The sequence below is a fragment of the Vombatus ursinus genome, unplaced genomic scaffold (genome assembly GCF_900497805.2).
Source record: "Vombatus ursinus unplaced genomic scaffold, bare-nosed wombat genome assembly UNPS02014825.1, whole genome shotgun sequence".
In the NCBI taxonomy this organism is placed as follows: domain Eukaryota; kingdom Metazoa; phylum Chordata; class Mammalia; order Diprotodontia; family Vombatidae; genus Vombatus; species Vombatus ursinus.
This window is the reverse complement of record NW_020954603.1, coordinates 3051075-3078814: the sequence shown is the minus strand read 5'-3', so window position 1 is coordinate 3078814 and position 27740 is coordinate 3051075. Positions and strand designations below refer to the sequence as shown.

The window sequence follows — 27740 nt, the reverse complement described above, 5'->3', positions numbered from 1 at the left end:
CCCGCGGCCCCGGCCAAGCTGCTGCTCTGGCGGGACCGAGGCAGGACCGCGGGCCCGGGCCTGGGTCCTCCGCCGCCGCCCCCTTCGCTGCCGCCGCCCCCAGCTCCCCATTCCCCTGCTCGGGCCTGCGGCCGGGGCCACCCCCATGCCGAAGATGAAGGCGCTGCAGTGCGCCCTGGCTCTGGAGATCCGCTCCGTGAGTGACCGGCCCGGCCGGGGAAACTGAGGCACGGGGGCGGGGCACGGAGCCGGAGCTGGAGCTGGGGGAAACTGAGGCACGGGGGGGCCATGGCGCCAGAGAGAGAGGAAACTGAGGCACGGGAGGAGAGGGTCCATAGAGCCAGAGATGGGGGGGAGACTGAGGCACGGGAAGAGACGGTTCATGGAGCCGGCGATAGGAGACGATTGAGGCACGGGGGAGGCACTGGGCCATGAAACTAACGCTGGAGCTGGGGGTGGGAAACTGAGGCACACTGAAGACCAGGGGTTGTAGAGGAGTTGGAGGGACTGCAACCTAGTCCCTCATTTTACAGAGAAGGAAACTGAGGCCAAGGGAGGGGGGGCTTCTTTATCCTCCCCCCTGTCCCTTCATGTCCCTAAATCTTTTAGGAGGAAGGATCTTTCTTTCTTGAAAAAGAAAACTCCCAGCACGTCTCCCTCTCCTCTCACTTGGCCCTTCCCTTAAAGTTTTTAGGAGAGAAATAACTCCCAGTCCTCTCTACTGTCAGGAGACCCCTCATTCCCACCCCCAGAAATGAGGGTCCCCTCCCCCAGTTACTATGGAATTACTTCTGGGACAATCCCTTGACAGGATTTTAGGATTGCCACCTTCTTGCCCCCAGCTGAGAGTCCCATGACTCGTCAGCTGCTGGTGTTTGTGTCTTTTGTGTTTAATTTTTTTTTCCTCGTAGCATTGAAGCCTCCCTCCCTCAATTCCCAGACCCCTTAAAGTAAATTTTTGTGGCCCTTTCTTTTCCCATCTCCTTTTTGCTCCCCCCCTTTCTGATGTCCCCCCTTGGTTTCTTTTGTCAGTGCTTTAAAGCAGGAAATTGCGGGGGTGGGGGGGAGTGGAGTGGAGTGGGGAATGACTTGCCTTAGGTTCTCTGTTGAGCCTTCCCCATTGGGAGCACCCAGAACCCTTCACCGGACTTTCTTAAAACCTCCCTCATAGACAACTTTTTGAAGACACGAAGTTTCTCAGAAGTTTCTCTCGGTTGGGCTAAGGAGACTTGGTGCTCCCCTTCTTGGGCCCAGGGACCCTGATGTATCTGTTCAGCATCAACAGCTGCATCCCCACCTTGCCCTAGAATGGGGAGGGGGGCCCCCAGTCAAGGGAGAGCTAGCTGCTCCCTGTCAGGGGCTGCTTGACCATAACCTTTGAGTGGTGCAAATACTGAGCCATCTGAAAGGAAATCATGAATGCTACTGTCTTCTACAGAGGCATGCAAAGAAACCTCTCCATTCTCCTGGCCAGGCAAGCTGAATTGAATTTTGCATATAATTTGGTCTAGCCAAAGTGGTGTTTGTTCTCCTCATCTCCCATCTCATTTACAGTTTTTGGTTTTGGTTTTTCTCAAGCTGTCCCACACCTTGGGAATAGACCCCTCCTTTCCCGTCTATTTTTTTGGGGGGGTCAGAACCTGTGTTTTCATTGGTGTAGGGCCTGTGTGCGCAGACGTCACACAGTGGTGACTGAGTGAGAGGTTAAGTGATTTTTCCCAGGATTTGCCAGAGGCAGCCCTTGAGCTCCGGTGTTCCAGGTGCAGAGGTCAGCTCTGTCCACTAGTCTGGTGACCAGGCAGTGCTGCCCCCATGCCCCATCTTAACCTTGTTTGAAATCTGACTTCTGCCTTTCTGCCATCCCCCCCACCCCATGATTGTCCTCTCCTTTCATTTCTTCGAGCTCTTTGCCTATGTCCCAAGTTAGCCCTAATTTTCTTATTTGTGTCATACTTTCCGTGTTTCAGAGAATCTGTGATTTCCCTCAGGTGAGCATTTGGCCCATGAGTGCCTTCTCCTTCGGTGTCACTTTTCATCCTCCAACCTCCTGTGAATTTCCCCACAGAAGATTCACCCTGCACACGGGCAGCCTTTCAAGGGGCCCTTTAATATTCCTTGGGTGCCATGGTGGCCCTCAGACTGAGTGAATGAATGAATGAATGAATGAGTGAGTCAATGAGCAGCCCCTTCCATCTGCCTGGGCAGTAGCCATCATGCCGTTTCCAGAGGACGGTCCTCATTGACATCATGTGCAGCCTCCCTATGTTTGCCTCTCTTGGTTGCCCTTTGGGCCACCTACCAGGGAATTTTGACCCTTTGGAGGACATGATGTTGTGTATTTCTATTGTAATCCTTTGTGTCCGGAGCTAAATAATTTTTTCATCTCTATCATTACATTGACAGAGATGCGGCATTCATTTTCCTTTCGACAGAGTGTAAGTTCTTGAAGAAAACGTTTGTCTCCATCCCCAGTGCTTAGCAGAGTGCCTGGCACCCAGGAGATGAGTAGTGGTGCCTGTGGGTTGATTTATTTCAGGTTCTTGATCTTGGGTATGTCCTTGGGGAGTTTGTAAAATGTGGAATTGGACTACTTGGTTTTCTGCAATTCAGTTTTTTAATCATCTGAACTGTCTTGTAAAAAGTTTGCAAATTTGCATTGAGATCTCTACTTGAAATACAATGAAGGAATTCCACAAATCATGGCTTTGCTGTGATATTTGCATCTGTGCATCCTTGTGCAGATCATTGTTATTGCAGACAGAATAATGCCTCACCCTATCCTCCATTCAGATGATCTTCCCAGAGCTCAGTCTGGCCCTGTCCCTGCTCTGTTCCGTAAACTCGAGGGCTCCCGGTTACGTCGAGTGTCGAATACAAAATCCTGTTTAAAGCCCTTTGTGATCTGAGCTTTTCCTACCTTTCCAGTCTTCGTACGTCCTCGTACATTCTCTGTGACTCAGCGTCCAGGGCCTCCTCGCTGTTCCTTACCCCAGATACTTTGTCTCTGGGCTCCAGGCGATTTCTCTGGCTGTCTCTCCTGCCTGCAAGGCTCTGTCTCCTCATCCCTACTGCGTGGCTTCCCTGGCTTCTTTCAGGGCCCTGCTGAAAATCCCACCTTCTACAAGAAGCCTTCCCTGGTCCGCCTTGATGCAAGGGCCTTCCTGCTGTTATTATCTCCAGCTTCTTTTGTCTGTGTCTTGTCTGTGCGTAGTTGTTGATGCGTCCTCTTCCCCGTTGGACTGAGAGCTGCTGGAAGGACGGACTGCCTTTCTTTGTGTGCCCAGTGTGTAGCTTGGTGCCTGGCACACAGTAGGCACACTTAATGCTTGCTGGCTTGCCTTGAGTACAATGCTGTCCCCACCTTACTTCCTGAATTTGTCCTCAGGACTCTGTGTTAGGCAAAATGGTAGATGGGGAAGTTTATCTATGACATAAGGGAAGAATGCTGACCTTGGAGCCTTGGCCTGGGAGCTTGAACCCTGCCTTGGCCACTTCCAGTCTGCCATCCTTTGACCTCAGTTTTCCCTTCTCAGACCTGAGGGGCAGGACCAGAGGATCTCCGAGATCCCTGTTAGTGCCAGATTGAGCAGCCTTTCAGCAGGATTGGAAGCTGCACTGAGGGGTTTTATTGTGGCTTATAAATGCAGTTCTTGGGACTTAGAACATTACTGGAGGCCCCTACTGCATTCCAGCATCCTGTCTCTCAAATTGCTTCTTGTGTGCAAATGTCTTCTGGTATCATTCATCGGAAAAAATATCATTATGGATGTGGTTGAGGTCCTTCAGCACTTCCCCGTCCTGTTGGTCACTGGACCGCCATTGTGCGTGGACAGGTTACTCTGTAGGTGTGATGAGCTGTGTGAAGCTTAGAAGCTTCTGCCCACTTTGGCGCCATGCCACTGCAGAAGGAATGAATGAATGAATGAAAAAGCACTCATTAAGCGTTTGCTATGTTCCTGGCAGTGTGCTGAGGGTTAGGGATACAAATATAATTAAGCAGCACAGTTCCTGCCCTTGAGAAGCTTACATTCTGCTGGGTGGGGCTAGACAACCCAGAATGGCCGGCTTGAGAGGATGAGGAGGGGAGTGGTTTGGAAACCTGAGGGAGGTGAGGTGGAGGCCTGGCTGTCTTTCAGGGCCCCCAGGGGCAGGGCTGAGGAGAAAGGCCAAAGTGAAAGGGGCATGGTTTGGAAATGGCAGGAAGTGGACATGTACCACATGTTTACCAATGTCTGGAATCACTATGCCTAAAGAGATGTTAATTCCCCAAAGATCACCCTTCTGCCTCTCAGGATCCCCTGCAGGAGGCCTTGGAGGAAGGATTCATTGGGTGGACTTTCCAATAAAGGCCATTAAATTGACACATCAAAGCGTGGCATTCACTAAACAAGGAGATGTTTATATTAAATTTTCGAATGAGTGACCTCAAAAAATTACTGCCATGTGTTATGGATGTTGCTTCTGGGCCTATTTTGGTTACCCCCAAGACTGCTCTGCTATATTGAGGTGGAGATGGGGTAGGATAGCAACACTGGAGCACTGGAGGACCTTTCCATGCCTTCCAGCCCTGGAATCCTTTCCCCCCTGCCTTCCCAGCCAGCCGGGCATTTGGAAGGCTGACCTCGATTTTCCTTCAGCCTTGGTAGTATTGTGATAATGTGGGAATCGAAGAAATTAGAGGAAGGTTTTCTCCTCTGACACGGAATTCCCTACAGCAGCTTTATGGAAAAGCAGAGCCACCCAGTTTAGGAGAAAATAATGTGTTGCCAGGGGGAATATATGCATTTTCTCCGAGATCCCTTTGAGAATTGTGTGTTGTGTTGCATAACCTGCTTTTAAAGAGTAGTGTCAAAACTGTACTTATCTGTTGAGCCTAGAATAACATACTTTGGAGCACATTTCACCTGGAAGGCAAAAATTCATTGCTACATTGGTCTGAATATAATCCGCCCTCAAAACTTGAGACGTATTAGGGGAGTCTAAACTACGATATTGGGGAGCAACAGGCCTGCACTTAGAAGGGGTGCAGAGGACCTTGTCCAAACCCTTCTGAGGGGAAACCAAAAGTCCCAAGTGGAGGCTTTTCACCCTGGAAGTTATCAATGTGGTTAATGAACTTACCAGCTCTATGTATAGCTATAAATATACTCCAAGAAACTAGTTTTCATTTATTAGCTCCCCCTACTTTCTTCTTTTGGGGGCAGTTATATGGCACAATGGATAGAGTGCTACACCTGGAGTCAGAAGGCTCATCTTTGTGAGTTCAAATCTGGCCTCAGATGCTTCCTAGCTGTGTGACCCTGAGCAAGTCACTTTAACCCTGTTTGCCTCAGTTTCCTCATCTGTAAAATGAGCTGGAGAAGGAAAGGGCACACCATTCCAGTATCTTTGCCAAGAAAACCACAAATGGGGTCATGAAGAGTCAGACATGATTGAAAAATGACTGAATTTCTCTCTTTCTCTATCTCCTCTCCTTCCTCCCTCCTTCCAACTTTCCTCCCCTTCTTCTTCCCTCCTTCCCTTCCCCTCCTTCCTTTCCTTCCTTCTTTCCTACCTTCCTTCCTTCTTTCTTTCTTTCCTTCCTTCCTTCTTTCCCTCCCTGCTTCCTCTCTTCCCTTCTCTTATTTGACAGATAAGGAAACTGAGGCCTAGAGAGGTTAAGGAAGGCTTTGCTTGACTTCACAGTAAATCTCAGATCTAGGAATTGCACCTGCCCCAAGTCTAGCACTCTTGTCATTACAGCAGATTGGTGATGTGTCTCTTCCAGAACTTTTGAAATTTGCAGTTAGCTAATAAAATTGATTAAGCACCTACTATGTGTCAGACAGTGGGCTGAGTGCTGGGGATACACAAGAGGCAAAAGACTGTCCTTGCCCTCAAGGAGCTCACAGTCCACAAGCAAACAAATATATACATATAAGTATATATGGGATAAATAGAACATAATTACAGAGAGAAGTCTTAAGAGGGGTTGGGAAGAGCTTTTTATTGAAGATGGGATTTAAGTTAGGCCTGGAAGGAAGCCAGGGAAGCTGGGAGGTGGAGAGGAGGAAGGAGAGCATTCCGGGCATGGGGCACGGCCAGAGAGAAGGCTCGGGGTCGCCTTGAGCTGAGAGATGGAAGCCGAGGTCACTGTGTCTGGGGTGGGGGAGAGATGTAAGAAGAGTGGAAAGGAGGCAATGGGCTGCCTTACGAAGGGCTCTGAAGGCCAGACAGAGCATTTTGTGTTTCATTTTGGAGGCGATAGGGAACCACTGGTGTTTATTGAATAGGGGAGTGATATGATCAGACCTGTGCCTTAGCAAAGTCATTTTGGCCCCTGAGTGGAGGATGGACTGGAGTGGGGAGAGACCTCAGGCAGGCAGATCCACCAGCAGCTACTGCGGTAGTCCAAGCTTGAGGTGATGGGGGCTTGCACGTGGGGGTACAAGCAATGTCAGAGGAGAAAAGTGGGGGGTATTTGAGAGATGGCGCAGAGGTGAAATTAACAGGCTTTGGCAACAAATTGGAATATGGGGGTGGGGATGGGGTAAACGATAATGAGGGGTTGAGGTTGACTTAGGTTCTGAGCCTGAGGGACCAGGAGGATAGTGCTGCCCTCTTTGGTAATAGGGAAATGAGAAGAGGGGTAGGGTTTGGAAGAAAAGATAATTATTTCAATTTTGGACATGTTGAGTTTCAGATTGGTCTACTGGATGGGTTGAGATGTTTGAAAGGCAGTTTGGAGATGCAAGATTGGAGGCAGCAGAGAGGTTGGGGCTGGATAGGTAGATTTGAGAATCATGAGCATGGAGATGGCAATTCAGTCCATGGAGGCTGATGAGAGATCACCAAATAAAATAGAATAGAGGGAGGAGAGGAGGGCCCAGACAGAACCCTTGGGACACCTACAATTAGAGAGTGTGATATGGAGGTGGATCCATCAATGGAGACTGAGAAGAAGCAGTGCCAGAGATAGGAGGAAAACCAAGAGAGAGTAGTGTCCCAGATATCTAGGGAGAAGAAGGTATCAAGAAGAGTAGAGTCGTAAACAGTGTTAGAAGCTGCAGAGAGGCTGAGGAGAATGAGGATGGAGAAAAGACCATTGGCTTTGGCAACTAACTTTGGAGAGAGGAGTGTCAGTGGAATGATAAGGTTGAAAGACAGATTGTGGTAAGAGGTTAAGAAGAGAGAGAGGAGAGAAAGAGGGGGTGCCTGTTGTAGATGGTCTTTTCAAGGAGTTTACCTACAAAGGGCAGAATGGATACTGGAAGAGAGTTAGCAGGGACAGAAGGGTCAGGTGAACGTTTTTTGAGGATGGGGAGACATAGGCATGTTTGTAGACAGTAGAGAAGGAGCTAGTTAACAAGGAGAGATTGAAAATAAGGAAGAGAGTGAGGATTACAGAGAAGGCAGTCTGCTGGGGAAGAGATGGACAGAATGGGATCATTTGAACAAGTAGACGGGTCAGCCTTGGTAACAAGTAAGATTACTTCTTCATGTGAGATGGGTAAAGGAGGAGAGAGTAGCAGAAGGCACATGAGCGATAGGAGATGAGGAAGAGGGGAAGAGAAGGAGCTCATGGTGACTGGTCCAAATTTTTTCAGTGAAATATGAGGCAAGTTTCTCAGCTGAGAGAGTGGGGGGAGGAGGAGCCATGGGAGGTTTGAGGAGGAATGGGAAGGTTTGGAAGGGCTGCTGTGGAGAGCAGGAGAGTGAGTTCACAGGTGAAATAGAGTAGGATTGCCGAGCAGCAGGGAGGGCCCAGTGGAGGTTGTGGAACATCAATTTGTAGAGGACCCAGTCGAAGTGGGTGTGTGATTTCCTCCATCTTTGCTCAGTTATGTGTGTCTGGGAGTGAAGGCAGTAGCAGGTGGGAGTGATCCCGGGCTGAAGTGTGGCAGGGCACCCACTTAATGATGATAATTTCAGAGTTCTAGATGTCACCAATTACCTTGTACTGCTTTCTGTTTTTGTCCCTGATCCTGCTGCCTGTGTTGTTGCTATTCTTCTCAACTCTGGGTCTGCCTCTTCTTTGGTTGACAACCCAGAATATAGACTTTGCTGCCTCAGACAACCCACTGGCAAACGTTTTAAGAGCTCAGTGGCGTGGTGGGTTGGAGTTAGGAAGACCTGAATTTAAATTCTGCCTCACATGCTTACTGCTGTGTGATCCTTAGATTTGAACAGAGAAATGGAGAACAAGAAGCAGATCAGTGAAATCTATCAGTGACACCAGTTTTAAGAAGTAATAAATCCTTTTCTCCTTTGGGCACACTTCTTTTGGAGTACCCAAGGCCAGAATTTGCCTTTTTTCCTTCCAAAGGACATGTTATCTTTTCCTTTCAGTATATAAACACTGAATCATCAGCTAACCTTTTTGAGCTATTTAGAACTGTTTGCCTTTATTAAATTTCTCATATGCTGTATATTTTAAAAACTCTCTCCCACTATGATTTTTCAAGAGTCATAAGTTCTGTTAAAAGTCTACTTTTTTTTCCTGTAAGACTAAACTCAGCTTTTCAGGATATTATCCTTGGGTACAAGCCATTTTCCTTTGCTTTTTGGTATATTATATTCCATTTTTGAAGTGCCTGATCATCTTTTCCTGAATGCTTAACAATATATTTTCTTTTACTTTGGAGTATAGAAGTTAGGTACTTCCAATTCTGGGAGAGTTAAACCAAGGGTTCTTTTCTAAGGCTGTTCTGTGAATTTTATCAGTCTTTATCTTTATTTCCGGTATTTTTTGATAAACTTAACTTTTCAGCTATCCTGAAGTATGGCATTCAGGCTTTTCATTTCATCATGAATTTTATATGATGGCCCTCCTATAAAAATCTAATTCTAGAATTAGGTTAGAATTCTAGAATCTATCTGTACTAGATATAAGAATATAATTCTTGGATTATCTTGCTGAATCCTGGCTACTGGATCAATTGTTTTTGGTTGTAGAAACTTCATGTGTCCTTCAAGTTTTGCTGTCTTTTGATGTTGTTTTTTAATAGTTCTTATTATAATTTACATTTTTAACATATCTCCTCTATTCTTTTTTTCTCTAGGATGTCAGATTTATTAAAATTTTCCAACTTCTAAACAAACTTTTTAATTAAAATTAAAATTTCATTCCTCATATTTTGCTTCTTTTTCTTCAGACTTCCAATTACTCCATGAGTTCTTGTGGCCTTTTCTTATTACATGGTATTTTTTTTTATTGTATTAGGAGGTTTTTTCATTTTCTTAATCTTTCTGCCAATTTTTCTATTTTACTCTAATACATTCCAATAGGCATTTGTTAAATGCCTACTACATGCAAGGTATTGTGCTGGATACCTGTGGATTCAAAGACAAAAATGAAAAATGGTCCCTGTCCTCAAACTCGAATTCTCCAGGGGAGGGGGATATAATGCACAAGCAGATAAATTTGCCATCCCTCTGCTGTCTTTTATGGTAATCTCATCACCATATGGTGATAGGTTCAATGTTCACCCCTATGTAGATGATTCCCAGATCCACAAATCCAGCGGGAGTCTCTCTCGAGCCTCAATCCTGCATCACCAGCTGCCTCTTGGGCATCTTGTAACGGGTGTCCTGTACACATCCTGAACTCAACGTGCCCAAAACAAAACTCATTCTCTTCCCTGGCCCAGCCCCTATAGTCATCTCTCTTCTCACCTTCCCTGTTGCTGTCTGGGATACTGCCATCTTCCCATTCCTTCAGGCTCTTCACTCTCACTCCTTTCTGCCTTCATAACAACTCTCAAACGGCCCTACTTGTCCACTTTTAAACAGCTACCACCCTGGTTTGGGCCCTCCTCACCTTTTGCCTGGGCTTCTGCACCAGCCTTCTAATTGGGCTCCCTGCCTCCAATCCATCCTCCATTCAACCACTAATTTCTCCAGAGTGTGGCTCTGACCACTCACAGCCCTGTTCTAGTGGCTGCCTGTTGCCCCTTTGTTTGGCCTTTAAAATGCTTCGTAAAGTGGCCCCATCCTACCTTCAGTCTTCTTATACCTTTCCTTCCTTCATGGACTCTACATTCTAGCTGCACTGATCTCCTTGTAGGTCCTCCTATGTGACCTTCTGTCTCCCCTCACGGTGCCAGAACGCTCTGCTCCCTCACCTCTCCCTCTTTGTTTCCTTGACTTCTTCCAAGACTTAGCTCAAATCTCCCCTATTTCAGGAGACCTTTTCTGGGCTCCCCAGATAGTAATGCCTTTTCCTCTCAGTTTGCCTTCCCTATGTGCCTTATGTATCTTGTATATTTGTGGTTATTTGCATGATAGTTTCCCCATTAAAATGTAAGCTCTCTGAAGTCAATGACTGTCTTTTACCTCCCCCTTCTCATTCCCCCCTCCCCCCCTTTTTGAAACCCTTGGGACTTACTGAAATTCTTGGGACATAATAAGTACTTAATAAACGCTTGTTGACTTGACCGGAAAGTATACACAGGATAAACTGAGGAGGAAGAAAGGAGCATTAAGAACTGAAAGGGGAGCCGAGGCAGGCAGGGCCTGGATCAGGGTGGTCCCTGAGTGAAGAGAGAGATAAGGGTGAGGAAAGGGAACAGCTGGGGATATGGCTGAGATTTCAGGTTGATGGTCTTCTTGATGAAACAGGAAATTAGAAAGAAAGGAATGGGATTAGAGGGAGATAATAAGTTAGTTCTGTTTTAGAAATTTTGAGTTCGTGATCTATAGGGGGCATCCCACTGATGGTGTGGGACCATCCCATCAGAGCCAGACTAGGGCTGGATCTACAGATTTGAGAGTCTTCTGCAGAAGGTGAAAATTGACCTTTCCGGGGTTGATCGTCACCAAGAGAGAATGTGGGGAGTGGGAAGAGGAAAGCCCCAGGACTCAGTCTTGGGAGATAGCCACATTTAAAGAGCAGCGCTTTGATAACGTCCCAGAAGAGACTCTGAGGAGGGGGAAATAGCCTTCCTTTCCTCTCTTTTAGTTTTAACAATTTTATTTGGTGCACTTCTAGAAGTGATAAGGGAGGAACTGGACTTATAGGCTTATATAAGACTTAACAGAAATTTTCTTAATTTTAATTATTCTCATACTCTGGCAAAATAAGGATGTTTCATTTAGCTTTGCCCAGTTTAGGCTTTTTCAATTTAAAATTTTAAAGTGGCTTCTGTTTGTACTTAGCAGGATTCTTCGGTTTTTTTTTTCCCTAGTGTATAAGAGTTCATTTTATAAGCCACATTTATGTGATCAAAATGCTCATTGTCTTGCCTTCCCCAGGTATCTTGTCCACGTCTACAGCTGAAAGACAAGGAGGACGTCTATCTCAGCGTTTGTGTTTTTGGCCAGTACAAAAAGACACCATGTGTCCCTCCTATCTTTCCACTGGTCTTCAATGCCAGAATGGTGTTTGAAAAGGTATGCTCCCTTGTGAATTCAGCCCTGTCAGACCATGTTTACATGTCATGGGCAAGGTATATGCTAATACTCCCAGAGTTTCCAGGCTTAGGGGAACACAGGCATTTGACTGCATTGGGAAACATGAAAAGAGCCTCACCATTTGTTAGGAAAAGTACAAATCTAATTTTACTTCTCAAAAACGTCCCTTCAGTATTACACCTGTGACTTGATTTAGTCCAGAATCAATTCCTTTGTGCCACAGAAAGCAGAATTTTCAGGCACTGAAAATATGAGTAATTTTAAACAATCATACTACAAAGTGTTCTTTGTTACACCTGTGGGTATCCCACACTGAGCTGATGCTTACCTTGCCTTCTCATCTTGGCTAAAGTCCAACTCATGATCATGGTCCTATGGACTTGTACTTTATTAAACTGGAAAGGTGTGACTGGAGTGGAGATTTAATAGCTTACAACTAAACCTTTGTCATCAGTTCCTGAATTTAGGAATTATCCCCCTTAATTATCAGGTGTCTTTTTCTTAGTGCAAGTTTATTTCTCAAGTTGTCATAGTTGATTAAAAAAAAAACAAGTGTTTCTTGAAACATTAATAATATACTACAGGAAGGGAATAGTGATAGATACTACAGAAGAAGGTGTTATTGCCTTGTGGATCCTTAGAGCTAATTCTTGTTCCATCTGGGGACAACTGCCAGATAACATTCCTTGAAACTCAGCATCAACAGCCGTATTTCTGCTCACTCTTTCCATCCTGAGTCCTAGGGCAGCTAATATTTACGTAATACAAGCACCTTTGTCAACAGCTGTGGGAAGAAGAGACAGGGTAACAATGGAGACAAGACAGGAGGGTTTCTCACGATGGGACAGGAAGGACTTTGTGAGGATGACAGAAAAGGAACTCACATTCGTTGTCTTTGGACTAGCTCATGGCACTTGCTGCTGGCTGATGGAGTCCTCTCTCTGCCCCTTTTCTCACCAGGTGTTCCCTGATGCCATAGACCCGGGAGATGTAGTAGCGCAACTCAAATGTAAGTTTTGTTTTTATTTTTTTTAATTCCTTGTTTCTGACTGTCCACTGATTATTCGTTTTTCTATAGGGTTTGAAGACTGATCTTTGACTGCTTTCGTCATAACACATGGGATTGCTGTTGAAGCTTGACAGGGGAGGGAGCTGAGGCTCATGGAAAGGAAGGAATTGGCCAAGCTAGTCCACAGGCCTAGTCTCTAGATCAGAAGCTGGGCCTTTTACTTCTCTACCTCCTTGCTTGTTGTTATAGCAACCTAAGACTTCAGAAGCATCATTTTCAAAGACAACCCCTTCCTCCCCTCCTCAGGATGTAGGTAGTGCAAATGGTACTATTTTATGGACGAGGAAATAGAGAGTAAGGAGGATTAGATGGATTGTCTAGTCTGCAGCTTCCCAGGAGGTCAGAGCTGGAACTTGAACTCACACAGCTCTCAGCCATCTCCACACTGCACGTTCTTCACTCAGGCCACCTCTTCCCCATTAGAGAATTGGATTCTGCTCCTGGAACCACACCGGGCTTTGATAGGCCAGTATTGGCTTTATTTTGCCCAGATCCAAAGCTCCAGAGCATTTCCAAGCAGTTTTTGTCCAATAATTGGGTCCTCACCTCAATCAATGGGGGTCATTAGGTTTACTGGATGCTCTTTTACTATGTCTGTTTTGCTTCTGGGTGCTGTGTTAGGTAATCTGTTTCACTGATTGACTTGTGTATGTTTTATCCATAACCAAATTGTTTTGATGATCACTATTTTGTAGTATCATTTGAGATCTGCTACTGCTAGGCTCCTTTACTTATCGTGATTTTTGTTATCTCCCTTGAGAATCTTGCCTTTTTCATCCAGATGAATTTTTTAAATTAAAATTTTTTGGCAAGACAATTGAGGTTAAGTGACTTGCCCAGGGTCACAGAACTAGTAAAGTGTCAAGTGTCTGAGGCCAGATTTGAACTCAGGTCCTCTCGACTCCAAGGCTGATGCTCTATCCACTGCACCACCGAGCTACTCCTTAAATTTTTTTATCAACAAAAATCTATCTTCTCTCCCTCCTTTGTCCCTCCACCCCCAATCGAGAAAGAAAGAAAAACAAAGCCCATGTATAAACATGTATAGTCAAGCAAAAAAGAATTCTGCATTGGCTGTGTCCCAAAGAAAAAAGCGTCACTGCACTCTGAGTCCTTCACCTCTGTCTCTGGAGGTAAGCAGCACGTTTCAAGAGTCCTCTGGAGTTTTGGTCAGTCACCGTGTTGGTTGGAGATCTCGAGTCTTTCCAAGTTGTCTGCCTTCACAGTATTTTTCTTATTGTCTAAATTGTTCCCCCAGTTATGTTCACCTCACTCAGCATCAGTTTACTCACGTCTTATTGGGTCTGTCTGAAGCTCTTCCCTTCATCATTTCTTACCAGGTAATAGTATTCTGTCATATTTATGTATCGTAACTTGTTCAGCCATTCCCCATTTGATGGTCAGCTCCTCAGTTTCCAGTTCTAGGCTATTACAAAAAGAGCTGCTATAAATTTTTTTATACATCCTTAGAGACTGTTTTGTTTAGGATTAATCCCTTCATTAATCTGTCTTTCCTCTTACCCTCCCTTTTCCCCTTTCCCTCTTATTTTCCTATTGAGTGAAATGCATTTGTGTACCCAGCTGTGTGTGTGTGTGTGTGTGTGTGCACTCGCGCGAGTGTATGTATTCTTCCTTATTTTGACCAGTTCAGATGAGAGTGTGGTTCAAGTGACCCCTCCATTCTCACTATCCTTTCCTTCTTTTTATATTCTTTTTTGTACTTGTTTACTTCAGTTATGTGAGAAAATTTTCTTTAACCTGACTTTCCCTCTCTCACCCCTCAATGTGTCTTTTTCCCCTCCCTTTCCTTTTTTCTGTTATGATCATCAGAATGTAATGAAATCCCTCTCTGGCCCTGTGTCATATTTGGCTCCCTCTATGAGCCCTCATATTAGTGTTCTGAGGGAATACTTGCATTGTCTTCCCTACTAGAAAGTATATGCTTCATCATTCTGTAGTCCCTTATAATTGCTCACTCCCATGTACCTATTTGTTTTGCTTGACTGTTGGGTTTGTATTTCAGAGTTTCTACTCAACTTGGGTCTTTTCATCAGAAATGCTTGAAAGTATTCTATTTAATTTAAAATCCTTTTTTTTCCTCCTGTAGCATCATGCTTAGTTTTCTTGGTAAATTATTCTTGGCTGTAAGCCTATATGCTTTGCCATTTGTAATGCCATATTCCAGGTTCTCTATTTCTTTACAGTGTAGTGGTGGCTGCTCAATCATGTGTGACCCTGACTGTGCCTCCTCCTTGAATTCTTACTTTTTGACTCTGTGCCGTATTTTTTCTCAGATTTGGAAGCTTTGGATTTTGGCTATAATGTTTCTGGGAGTTTTCATTTTGAAGTTTGTGTCAGGAGGCAACTGGTGATTCTTTCTATTTCTACTTTGCCTTCTGGTTCTAAGAGATTTGGGAAGGTTTCTGTTTTGATTTCTTGAAATATGATGTCTAAACTCTTTTTTTGGTCATGGCATTTAGGTAGTCCAATAATTTTGAAAATATCCGTTATCTTTTTTCGTTTAGTTGTTTTTGCTGTGAGATATCTTACAGTTGCTTCTATTTTCAAAAATCTTTTGACTTAGTTTTAATATTTCGTGTTGTTTTATGGAGTGTTTAGTTTCTATTCCATTCTGATTTTCAGGGAGTTGGTTGCTTGGGCAAGGTTTTTTTACCTCTTGTGCCAAGATGTTAATTCACTTTCCAATTCTTTCTTCCATAGCGCTCATTTCTTTTCCATTTTTTCCCATTAGCACTCTTATTTCATTTACAAAACCATTTTAAAGTCTTTTTAAAATTCTTGCTTCATTTCTTCTGGGAATTCTAGTTGGACTTTGTGTTCAAGCTGTGTTTCTCTTTGAGATTTTGCTTGTGGATACTTTGAAGCCAAATGTGTTTAGAACTTTCGTGTTGGTGAGTCAGCAGTTTGAGCAGTCTAGAGAGGGATGGAGATGTCACTGGCTTGGGCCTCCTCCCTAAAATGGAGGTTCTGGGAGGAACCAGCCAATTTGGGGGGATGGACCTTTGCCAGGCTCATTTCTCACTGTGCCCCTTTAGAATCCCTTTGTAATTTGATGAAAATGGATTCTTTCCCTTCCTTTTGTGTGCTCTGTGCTTACTGCCCCTGAGATCGTGTGTATCCTTCATGGGGCTGTAGGGTCCCTTGAAACTTCTCAAGTTCCCACAATCAGATGCAGTCCTCCCTCCCCCTTTTAAAATCCTTTTGCTGCTGTTCCCTTTTGACAAAGAAAAGCAGTTAAACAAAGATACCCATTAGTGTGACACTGTCCTGGGAGTTCCTGGCCTGTCCACTGGGAGGGCTGAGATGTTTCCCTGCTCCTTTCCTGGAAACTTCCTTGGTCATTACATACTCTGGGTCAGGTTTCCTTTAGTGATCCTTCACACATAATTGTAGCCACAGCACACATTGTCCTCTTGGTTCTACTTGTTTTTCTCTGAATCAGTTCATACAAATCTTCCTACCTTTCTCTGAATTTCTCAGATATTTGGAGCATCATGTGTAAGGAAGGGTGGGTTGGCCAGAGACCTGCTGAGGGTGTGGAAATGTACGTTTGCCTTTTTCCCTGGTAACTGCTCTAATTTGCTAAAAAAAATAACTTAGGGCTGACCCGGCTTTGTTTACTCATGAAAAATCTGTTTGCTTTCTTTGCAGATGACACAGCAGTGTTTGAGTTGATACAGCTTGTTCTGCCAGGTATGAAATTGATTCTGTTCCTAAGACCACATGGGGTATGTGTGGGGAGCCAGTTCACAGTGGAATGACCTTTTTCATCTCCCCTACCCCAGGCTCACCCCCATCCTTGCAATAGCATCCTTGCAATACCAAGGATTACAGGTGTGCACCATCATAATCTTCTGGGGGCTTTGTTGATGGTAATAGGTTGTAGGTGTCTACATGTCATGTAAAACTGAATTGTAGTTTAAAAAACATTCTTTTGTCACCCCAGATTACTTGCTGAATGTGTGAAAATATCCCGACTTTAGAGATAAGAAAGCAAGTCATAGTTGCTGATAATTAATAGTTTGATATTCTGAGTCATTGGCATGGGTTTTCTCTGAACTGACGTTGTTTGCCATCCCCTTCATACCTTAGCAGATAGTTTCATATTTAGCTATGGCTGAGAAAAATGGATTACCTCATGACCAGACCTTTGGTGATGAGTCTCCCAGAACTTTTCTTGGCCTGTCTGCCGGTGATAGGATCATGGTTAATCACCAGGTCTGTCCTAGAGGCTCTTCTGGCCACCCAGCCTTTGAGAACTCAAGACTGTTTCTGTGCCGTGAGGAGGCTAGGGCTGGGCTGGAGGGGAGAAACAAAGGACGGGGGGTGAGAATCACAGTGACATTTTAGCAAAACAGAAAAGGAGGGAAGCAGTTGTTGGGTATCTCTTGCCTTCCATGTGGGATTTACTTCTCAAGCGAAAAATGATACACATCACCATTCAGAGCTTTCCTCTTTAAGAAGTGTTAAGTTTCAAAATGCCACCTGGGGCAGTGGTCTTAAATTGGCCAAATACAATGGGAACCTGGCAGGATAGTTTGTAAAAGATTCCATTGTTTCTGGACACAGGGGTGTGTCTCAACATCTTCATTTTCAGTCCTAAAATCTGTTACTTGCAGTGGGTGAAACGCTCTCTATATATGAGGAAAACACGAGAGACTTCATCTTCCCCGGTCCAAAGCAAATGAATGGACACCATGATTCAAACCGCCAAGTGATGATGCAAAGAATTTCTGGCATCAGGGTAAGTACCAAACATGCGAGGCCCCAGGTGTGGTACAGGAAGCGGGGTCTTGGCAGCTGGAGTCAGCCCTTCCGTAAGTGCTTACTCTTGACTGATGACTCGGTATTAGGAATAGCAAGTCCTAGCTAAGGTTGACTTTTGAGAGCATAGAGTGTGTTTGTAAGAAATGGTTGCTAACTTCACGTGCCGGCTCTTGTCCATCGATGTTTGCCAGTCGGGATCTAGGCAGTTTCTGTGATGTGTGGAGCTTGTGGAAATACCACAGGATGCTCACTTTACTTTTTCTCTCCTCCGTGGATGGATATGTGATAGAGGGATGTGCTTGTTGCTTCTGATTCTCATCTCCCACACCTTCAGCTTTGGTGTGATGTTTATCCTCGGTTTTTCTTTTGGGCCCCTCTAAAGGATCCATTCAGAGTGGAGGGAGGAGTCCCAGGAAGCACTTACTTGGGCCATCTATTTTCTCTTGCTCTTGGCACCTGCACCTTTTACCTCCTGCCTTAATCACACATTTTGTCGACATTATCCTTTATATTTCTCTGTGAGTATAGGGCATCACTGACAGTACAGTGCTGCCACTCTGCCCCACATCTCTGCATACAGTGTTTGGTTTGCTTTGGTTTTGGATCCGATATTTTATTGGAATTGGAGACTTCTGGTAAGTAATTTTCCTCTACCGAAGCAGCAGATGCACACCTCTTTGTCTTCAGAAGTGCTTGGGACACTGGGAGGTAAAGCAGCCTGGCCAGGGACACATGGCTGGTGCATGTCTGAGGTGATACTTGAAGTCAAGTCTTCTTTGAACCCTAGAGCGACTCCCTATCCATTATGCCATAGTCCCTCCCTTACAGTGCAATACAAGAAATATTTATCAAGTTGAGGGTAGAATTAAGCCAAGGGCCTCGTCCTCTCGGAGCACACAGGCTCGTCAGAGAACAGAGGCCAACGGGTATGGCTGTCGTCTTCAGTATTATATGGGAAGGGCAGATCAAGGGCTGTGGGAGCTTTGGATTGGAGGAATGGGTGGCCTTCAGGAAAGGCTTCTGCAGAGAGTGTGAGTTAAACTGATGAACGGGCAGGAATCTAGTTAGGGGAGAGGGCATAGGAAAGACAGTGGAAGGAGTGGCTTGAAAATGGGAAGTGGATGGCGTATTTTTGGGGCAGAGAGTTGGCCAGTATGTAACTAGAGCATAGAACGTGGAAGGGAATGCATGAAATCGAGGTGGCGAGGTTGGATTGTGGAGGACCTCGAGTGCTGTGCAGGGGAGTATGGGCTTGGCTCGGAAGGCACTGTGGAGCCTTTGAAGATCTTTGAGTAGAAGACTAACATGGCTGTGTCTGAGCCCGGGAAGAGTTATTCCTAAAGCGTGTGAGGCATATAAATGAAGTGTATTGTCCATGAATCAAGAAGCACTTGTTAAGTGCCTGCTGTATAACAGGCACTGTGCTAAGGGCCAGAGATACAAAGAAAGGTGGAAACAGCCTCTCCCGGCCCCTCCCATTTTAATGGAGGAGACATTTTGTAAACACCGTTTGAGACAGACTAATGATGAAAGTGTCATTTTAGTCCCAGCTCAGCCACGGAGAAGAGTTAACTTGTTACCGGAAACAAATTCCAAAACCGTTCCGTCACTCAGTTTGCTGTAGCAGAAGACTATGCCAGGCCTTCGGGTTGATGCCAACATTAAGTTAAATAAACCCCCTGTGATAGGGACTTGAAGGAACTAGCCAAGACCTGAGGGATGCATGATAACTTTCTCCAAATAACTTCAGGGCTGGTATGTGGAAGAAAGATTGGCCTTGTCTTTAAAGTGACTTTCCTAAAGCACAGTGTGACTATGTCCTTCCCTGCCAGTGACCTTCTGGAGCTTCCTGTTTCCTTCGGGTCAAACATAAAATAAACCCTTGTGCTTGGCTCTTCCAGTCCTTTCTAGGTTGGGCCCATCTTACTTTCTTAGCCTATCTGACATCACCCCCTCTCACACACTCTGTGGTGGGGCAGATGAACCATCCTTCTTTGCTGTTCCTCATAGAAGACATCCCATCGCAGTCTCTGTGCCTTTGCAAGGTTCTTGTCCCGTGTTAAAAATTTCTCTTCGCTTCGGCTTCCTAGTTTCTCTGGTTTCCTTCAAGATTCAGTTCACATTCCACTTTCTACATGAGACTTTTCCTATTCCTCCCATTTGTTAGTGCCTTCCTCCCCACCTCTCTACCCAATTACCTTTTAATTTATTTTACCTATTAATTTATTTTAATTAATTAATTTAATTTATTTTTAAATTAAATTAATTAATTTTATTTATATCTATTTATCTATCTATGGGCGAATACATGTGCCAAGTTTATGTATCGTCTTCCCCAGCAGACTGTAAGCTCTGTTAGTGTGGAGGGGGACAATTTCACATTTATCTTTGGGTAGCTCCAATTGTTAGGAAATTTTCCTGAGATCAAGCCTCGATTTGCTTCTTTGCAGCTTCCCCTCACTGTTCCTGGTCCTGCCCTGTGGGGCCAAGCAGAACAAAGCTGGTCCCTCGCCTGCAGGACAGCCTTCCACATGCTTGAAGATAGCGAAGATAGCTCTCATGACCCTCTGAGCCTTCTCTTTCCCAGGATAAACATGCCCAGTTCTTTCCATAGATCCTCATATGCCATGGACTCCAGGACCTTCCCAGTCCTGGTCGCTGCCCTCAGGATTCTCCAGCATGCCATTGTCCTTTTTAACGCAAACCCCTTGAACTGTGGACACTGTGGTCCAGCTGTAGTCTGTTAGGACAGAGGACAGTGGGATCATCCTGTCCCTCACTCTGGACTCCCTCACTCAGGCATATTTGATAGTCTTCACACTGGCGGTCCTTTTTATACACCAGCAAGTCATTCTGCTGCCTGGTGACTTGAGCTCATTGAGGACAGCTAGTGATGATTCCCTCTCTGTCTCTGGAATGCCTTCCCTGCTCCTGTCCACCACACAGAGTCTTTCTCTTCCCCCCATTATCTCTAGGAAGGATTTCCTGGCGTGCTCACTCTCTGTCTAACTGCCTTTTCTCGAATTATTTAGCATCTCTTTGTAGTTATTAAGTTTACATTTTTGCTCAGTATATACATAGATGTCCTTGTTGTCTCCTCCAGTAGAATTTAGTAAGATCCGTGTGAGCCAAGGATTTGTATTTGTATTTTCCATGCCAGTGCCGGCATATAGTAGGTGCTTCATAAATACTTGTTAATTGATTGATTTCTCCTTCCTAATAGTTTTGGTTCTGTTCTTTGTAGTTTAAGGTCATTCCCCTTGGAAAAGAAACCAAGCAAACTAAGGCTTAGCTGGTAGGGCATTTTCTGGATGGTCCTTTACGTTCATCTCGGCCCCACTGAGCAGGAGGCCTGTCCCTTGGTTTCTTCTCTTTTTTGTTGTTTTTCACATTCCTCAGTCATTCACCTGTTGCATGTTTAACACACACTTTGTCGGGCAAAAACAAAATAGTCCCTGCCACCAAGGGCTGCCTACATTCTGTCTAGGCAAACAACACATCCCTATATAAGTAGATTTAAAACATATCCAAAGTGAATCCAAGGTCATTTGGACAGAGAAAGCCATGAAGCTGTGCTGATTGGGTCTGTTACAAGTTTACATTGCATAAGCTCATCTGGGCCCTCGCTGCTGCAAGGTGAGAGTCCAGTACCCCTAGTTTTAGGAGCAAGTAGCAAAAGAGACCGAGAGAGTTGTCAGGCAGGTAGGAGAACCAGGAAGAGAGTCGTATGATGAAAAGCCAGAGAGGAGAGATTGCCCGTGAGAAGAGGGTGATGGACAGCATCAGAGGCTGCAGAGAGGTCAGGAAGGATGAGAACTGAAAAAGGGCTGTTGGGTTTGGCCATTAAAAGATGGTCAGTAACTGTGGACAGAGCTGGTCCAGTTGAGTGATGTTGATGGAAGCCAGACTGCGAAGTGTTAAGGGATGGGTAAAGAGAGTAAGTGAATGCAGTTGAGTATAGACACCTTCTTCTAAGAGTTTGACTGGGAAAGGAGGGAGAGATACAGGATGATAGCTTTAGGGCAAAGTGAGCATTTTGGGGGGATATGGGAGACCTGGATAAGTTTGTAGGTAGTAGGGAAGGAGCCAGTAAGTTGGGAGACACTGAAGATTAGAGACAGAGCGAGGATGGTTTGGGGGCCGCTCTGTCAGAGGAGATGGAAGGAAATGTGATCAAGGATACATGTAGTGGGATTGACCCTGGCGAGGAGAGTGGCTGAGTCTTCATCAGAGGCAGGAATAAAGGATCAGAGAGGATGGGAGATGAAGTCAAGGGGTTTCAAGTGTATTCAAGAATATTATGAAGTAAGAGGTTGTGGCAAATAGTCTTTATTTTCTCAGTTAAGTGTGAGGCCAGGTCCTCAAGCTACTGTAAGCTACTAGGGTGTCGGAAGGGATACTATTTGAGGCTTGAGGAAAGAAGAGAAGATTCCAAGTGGTTGTTGTGGGGGACGTGAAAAAGAATCACTCGGGTAGGATTAAAGGGATTGTCTCATGGCACTGAGAACACAGACACTTGTAGCGGACCCAGTCAGCATGTGACTTCTTCCAGCACCATTCAGCAGCATGTGAGCAGGTGCAGAGGAGGCAGGTGGTGGGACGGGGTTTGGTGAGGCCCCTGCCAGGATAAAGCAGGGCATGAAGGCATGGGGAACTCACGAGTAGAGGATACTGTCAGGTTAAACGGGTTAACTATGAGACCAAGACCCAGCAGGGAGGACAGGGACATAACGGCTTGGAAGAGCACTTGGGGGAGGCGGAGGTGCAAGCGATTGGCGGTCAGTGAGAGTGAAGAAGAGGGTTCAGAGAATCGAGCCCCAAGACACGATGGAGTGGTGGAGGCTGTCAGGGGCGTGCCTGACGCCAGCGGCCTTTCAGTTTGGCTTCAGTGTTGGTGCAAAATGAGGCGCTTATTGGCTCAGTTAACAAAAAGGCTTTATTTAGCTGTAGCACAGAGAAGCTATCAGCAAGGAAATAGCAGCACTTAATTCAGCTATGGCAGACGAAGAAAAACTTAACAGAAGAGAGAGAAATTAGGAGGAAGACAAAGTAGATTAAAATTTCTTAGAAAAACCCAAGAATGTTACTGAAGTTATGAGGTTGGGGGGGGAGTCGGAGAGTGTAGATTTTAAATTCTTTACACTTTTAAATGAAAAAAAAAAAACAAACCAGCGTGTAGGTGCGTGTTAGGCACAAACATGCCGAAACACATTAGGAGCCAGGAATTGTGGAGGAGACGGGGGGTGGGGAGGATAGGGGAGGAAGGATGCCATTAAAGAAGTGCAGGATGAAGCTGGTGCTCTAGGAAGAGCCAGGGCAGCTAAGAGCCGCTGAGCTCTGGAGGCTCTCTGTGGGAGGTCGCTCATCGAAGGAGCAGGGCAGGCATGGACGGGCCTCTCTCTGGAGGGGACACTCCTGTTCTTCCAGGCATCCTGGACTTTGCTGTTATTCCCCCATGAGTCATCAGAAAGCACTGATTCCACCTCCTCAGCATCCCTCACCTCTCTGTTTACACAGCTGCTCTCCTAGACTCTTTTTTTTTTTTTAATAGGCCATTGGGGTTAAGTGACTTGCCCAGGGTCACACAGCTAGTAAGTGTCAAGTGTTTGGTCTGAGGCCAGATTTGAACTCAGGTCCTCCTGACTTCAGGGCCAGTGCCCCATCCACTGCGCCCCCTAGCTGCCCCTCTCCTAGACTCTTGAAAGAGACTCCTCCATGGTCTCACTGCCTCTGTCCTCTTCCTGCCATCCGGCGTTCAGCTAGTTACATGTCCAACCGTCCCAGCTCTTCTAAGATCAAGTGTAGACTCCTCCATTTGGCGTCCAAGGTGCTTTGCAATGTCGGTCAAACGGGCCTTTCCGGGCTTGTCATCCACGCTCTGTGTGTCAGCTGATCAGCCTTCCTGCTGTCCTGTCCGCACCATCCAGGCTTTCCTCGGAGCTCAGCTCAGGTGCCCCCTCCTAGAGGAGCCTGCCTGTTCTGGATCCTCCAGCTGCTATTGCTCCGCCCCTTTGAAAATGGCCTTTCATGTGCTTTGTAAAGGTGAGGTGGGGTGGATTGATTGACTCAGCTCTTTCTCCCTTGAGATGTCCAGAAAAGGTCCTTACCATTGTAGTGATGTTGTACAGAAGTCTTTGAATGGCCTGAGAAAATTGGGCCAGGTGGGTCATCTATAAATTACTAAGCTAGAGAACTGAAATCATTGAAGAGTTTGGAACAGGTGTCACTTTCTGGCACACCTGGGGTGGAGGCGGGCGGCACAGGAGGAAGGAGAGGCCTCAGTTTTGGCCTTGGCCGGGTCTCATTTCCCCCTCCCTTTGACTAAAGGAAGACCTTGTGAAAGACCCTGTAGCAGTTTGTGGTTTCCTTCTCAGAATAAATAATATTTTCAAATTAATAGGATACACAGGAGTGCAGAGAAAACCGAATGTATTGAAATAAAATGATCAAAATATTTTTTAAAAAGTTCCTGGACTCTCATTTGGGAGTGCCTATTCTAATAGGGGAGATACCATTTAAATAGCTCAGTACACAGAAGATATGTACACAGTAGATTAAGGTATTCTGAAAGGGGAAGGCGTTAGCATCTGGGGTTAGCAATCATGATCTCAGAGAAGCTAATGGCAAAAATAGACTTGATTAAAAAGATAAACAGAGGAACCATATTATAAAGAAAGACACCAGAGGCAATGAATTAATATGTACACTAAACATTTATGCACTGAATGTCGTCACATCTAACTACTTAAAGGAAAAGTTAAGTGATTTATAGGGAGAAAGAGACAGTAATTCTTTAGTAGTGAGGGGCCTTGATGGATCCTTTTAAGGTCTAGTTAGAGCTGACCAAAAAATGAACAAGAAAAATATTAAGTGCATGAATAGAATTTTAGAAAAGTTAGATTTTATAGACCTTTGACAATTATCACATGGAAATAGAAAAGAATATACACATGGCTTAGCTGTGCACGGTACCATTACAAAAACTGACCATTAAAACCTTGCAAACGAGGCAGTCATGCGGAGATGTTGAACACGTCTTTTATGGGCCATAATTCTGCACAGACAGTGAAGAGCTCCTGAAGGAACAGCTCATGATGAATTGGAGACTGAGCAATTTAAAGGCAATGGCCTTGTGAGGCAGAGAGCGTGGGGAATAAACCCAGATAATCTCTTTAAAGACAATAACAACAGTAGGGCTCTAAACATAATCTCGGCTCTCTATCTCGTCTCTTTTGGTGTGATTTTGGAGTAAGTAAAACCTTCTTTACACAGCTAGAACTGAGTGCTAGCATCATGTGTCATAAGGATAAACTAAAAGCCTTTCCAGTAAGTTCAGTGATAAAGCAAGAATGTCCATTATCACCATTACTATTTAACATAGTGCTTGAAGTTCTAGCTGTAGTAATAAAATAAGGAAAATGAAATTGAGCGAGTAAGCGTAATCAGAGAGGAAACAAAATGATCACTTTTTGTAGATGACATGATGGTTTTCATAGAGAACCTTAGAAACCTAACTAAAAACCTAATTGAAACAATAGTAGTAAAGATAAGGGAAAGGAACAGACATTTATATAGAGCTTACTGTGGGCCAGTACTGTGCTATTCGTTTTTTACCAATATTATCTCATTTGATTCTCACAACAACCCTTTGAGATTGGTGCTGTTGTGATCCTTTTTGTTTTTTAAAGTTGGGGAAACTGAGGCAGAGGTGAAATGACTTGCTCTGGGTCACACAGCTAGTAAGTAGCTGAGGCTGGGTTTAGAGCTCAGGTCTTCCTACCTCTAGGCCCAGCTCATTGAGCTACCAGCTGCCTCTGAAAAAAGTTACATTATATAAAATATACCTACATAAATTATCCATATTTAAAATATTGCCAATAAAACACAGCAGGAAGAGATAAATTATTCCATTTAAAATAACTACAAGTATGTATACAATACTTGTTGTTGTACTTGCCAAGACATGTACAGCAATTATATGAATGCACATATAAAACTTTTTACACAGATAAAGACAGACCTAAATAATTAGAAAAATATTAGTTTACCATGGGTAGGTTTAGCCAATACAATAAAAATAGCAATATTGCCCATGTCAATTTACATATACAATGCTCTACAAATAAAACTTCCAGAAGATTGTAAAAAAAATAGTAATCAAATTTACTTGGAGGAATAAAAGGTCAGGAATCTCAAGAGAAATATTTAATTTTTTAAATGAGAAGGAAAGGGGCCTAGCAGTGCTGTATTTGAACACTACTACAAACCAGTAAACATTCTAACAATTTTGTTGGTATCAGTAAAGGAATAGAGATGCTGATCAGTGGAAAAGATCACATATACAGTGTACCAAAGCAAACTAACCTAGTGTTTGATAAGTCTGAAGACCCAGCTACTGAGGTAATAATAACTTACTGAGGTAAGATAAAAACTGTTGGGAAAACTGGAAAGCAGTCTGGTAGAAACTAGGTATAGACCAGCATTTCACACTGTCTACTAAGACAAGCTCCCAGTGGGTGCACGGCTTAGATGTAAAAGGTGATATCATCAGCAAGTTAGAACAGCAAGGAAGAAATTGTCTTTTACATCTTTGGTTAAAAGAAGAGGTCATTACTAGACAAAGGAGAGAGAATCATAGAAGATAAAACAGACAATTTTGATAATATAAAATTTAAAATAAAACCAGTGTATAAAAAGAAAAGCAGGTAGCTGGGGGAAAAAATCTTTCTAGCAAATTTGTCTAATAAAGGTCTCATTTCTAACATATATAAGAAACTGTTCTAAATTTATAAGAATAAGAGTCATTCTCTGTTTGATTAGTAGTCAAAGCATATAGACGGTCAGTTCTTAAGGGAAGAAACCCAAGTTATTAATAGCCATAAAAAAATCCTCCCAAATACAAATAGAGAAATGAATTGAGATTCAACTCACAGCTATCAGATTGGCAAAGGGAAAATGGCAAATGATGGAGGGGTTGTGGGTAAATAGGTACATTAATGTACTGTTGATGGAGCTGTGAACTGGTCTAGCCATTCTGGAAAGCAAATGGAAGTATGTCCCCACAGTTAATAAATTTCATATACTCTTTGACTCAATGTTAACATTATACTTCAAAGAGATCAAGGGAAGAGGAAGAGAACTCATATATGCAAAAATATTTATAGCAGCTGTTTTTTGATGGTAAAGAACAGGAAACTAAAGGAATGTCCATTGATTGGGAAATAGTTGAACAAATTATGGTATATGAATGTGATAGAATACTACTGTGTTGTAAGAAATAATGAGGGGAATGGTTTCAGAGAAACCTGGGAAGATTTGTATGAACTGAATTAGAGTGAAGTGAGTAGAACCAGGATAACAATAACAATAATATAAAGGCAAACAACATTGAAAAATTTAAAAACTCCAATCAATGTAATGACTAGCCGTGATTGCAGAAGACTCATCATGACTCATGCTGCCTACTTATTAGAAGTGATAGACTGAGGGTGTAAACTGAGACACATAGTTTTTGAACATGGCTGGTATGAGAATTTGTTTTGCTAGTATGTGCATGCGTTGAGTTTTGTTTTTCTTTTTTTCAGTGGGGGCAGGGTTGGTGGAGGGGAGAGAGATTTTTGTTTAGTAAAAAAAAATTAAATTGAAAAAAATAAGATAAAATTGGAGATAACATCTCTGATACCTGCCTCACAGAGTTTTGGAGACTCTGGTGAGGTCATGTATGTAAATTACTTTATCAAATTTAAAACACTATGTCATGTACTGAAATAAAGTCAAAATGGGTTTATGATTTAGATATAAAGGTTGATACTATAAGCAAACTGGGAGAGCAAGGAATAGTTGTTGAGGGCAAGGAATAGTTGCAGAGGGTTGTTGCAAAGCTCCAGTAAGGCCCTATATAGAAGGCTTCTGGAAACTTGTAAGGCCCCCTGCCAATGGCAGTGACTGTTGATCGTGAGCTTGTCTTTCAGTTCAGTGGGAAGCAGGCCCTCCTCCCCAGGCCGTTGTATTTAAGGCTGGACAGGCCATTACACAGCTGGGCACAACGAGGACTTTATCAAGGTTTTGAGCAGCAGGCTCCTTTTATTAGCCTTCAAAACAGTGCCAGTGCCTGGAGCTGCAGGATAATGGGGGTGAAAGCACCTTGTGCTGTTACCACATGGTTCTGGTTCCTTCTTTATTAATTTCAGTTCAATGTAAAACTGTTTTGAAGATTGTCATCGGGCCTAGAACTGAATAAGAGAAAGGGGACAAGTTGTTGTTCAGTCGTATCCAATTCTTTGTGACCCCATTTGGGATTTTCTTGTCAGAGCCACTGGAGTGGTTTGCCATTTCCTTCTCCAGCTCATTTTACAGATAAGGAAACTGAGGCAAACAGGGTGCGGTGACTTGCCCAGAGTCATATAGCTAGTGAGTGTCCAAGGCTGGATTTGTACTCAGGTCTTCCTGACTCCAGGCCTGGCACTGTATCCACTGTGCTAACTAGCTGCCT

General features: G+C 44.2%; 1 protein-coding gene across 1 annotated transcript in view; it reads left to right on the top strand.

The window, feature by feature from the left end:
- Positions 1 to 288: 288 nt before the first annotated feature.
- SPATA6 (spermatogenesis associated 6) overlaps positions 289 to 27740 on the top strand; it is a 137104-nt gene continuing 109652 nt past the window's right edge. Inside the window, exons 1-7 of the mRNA XM_027837967.1 lie at positions 289 to 378; positions 1968 to 1988; positions 2994 to 3137; positions 11233 to 11370; positions 12352 to 12400; positions 16133 to 16174; positions 17101 to 17225. Coding sequence (XP_027693768.1) covers positions 289 to 378; positions 1968 to 1988; positions 2994 to 3137; positions 11233 to 11370; positions 12352 to 12400; positions 16133 to 16174; positions 17101 to 17225 — 609 coding nt within the window. The remainder of the gene's footprint in view (positions 379 to 1967; positions 1989 to 2993; positions 3138 to 11232; positions 11371 to 12351; positions 12401 to 16132; positions 16175 to 17100; positions 17226 to 27740) is intronic.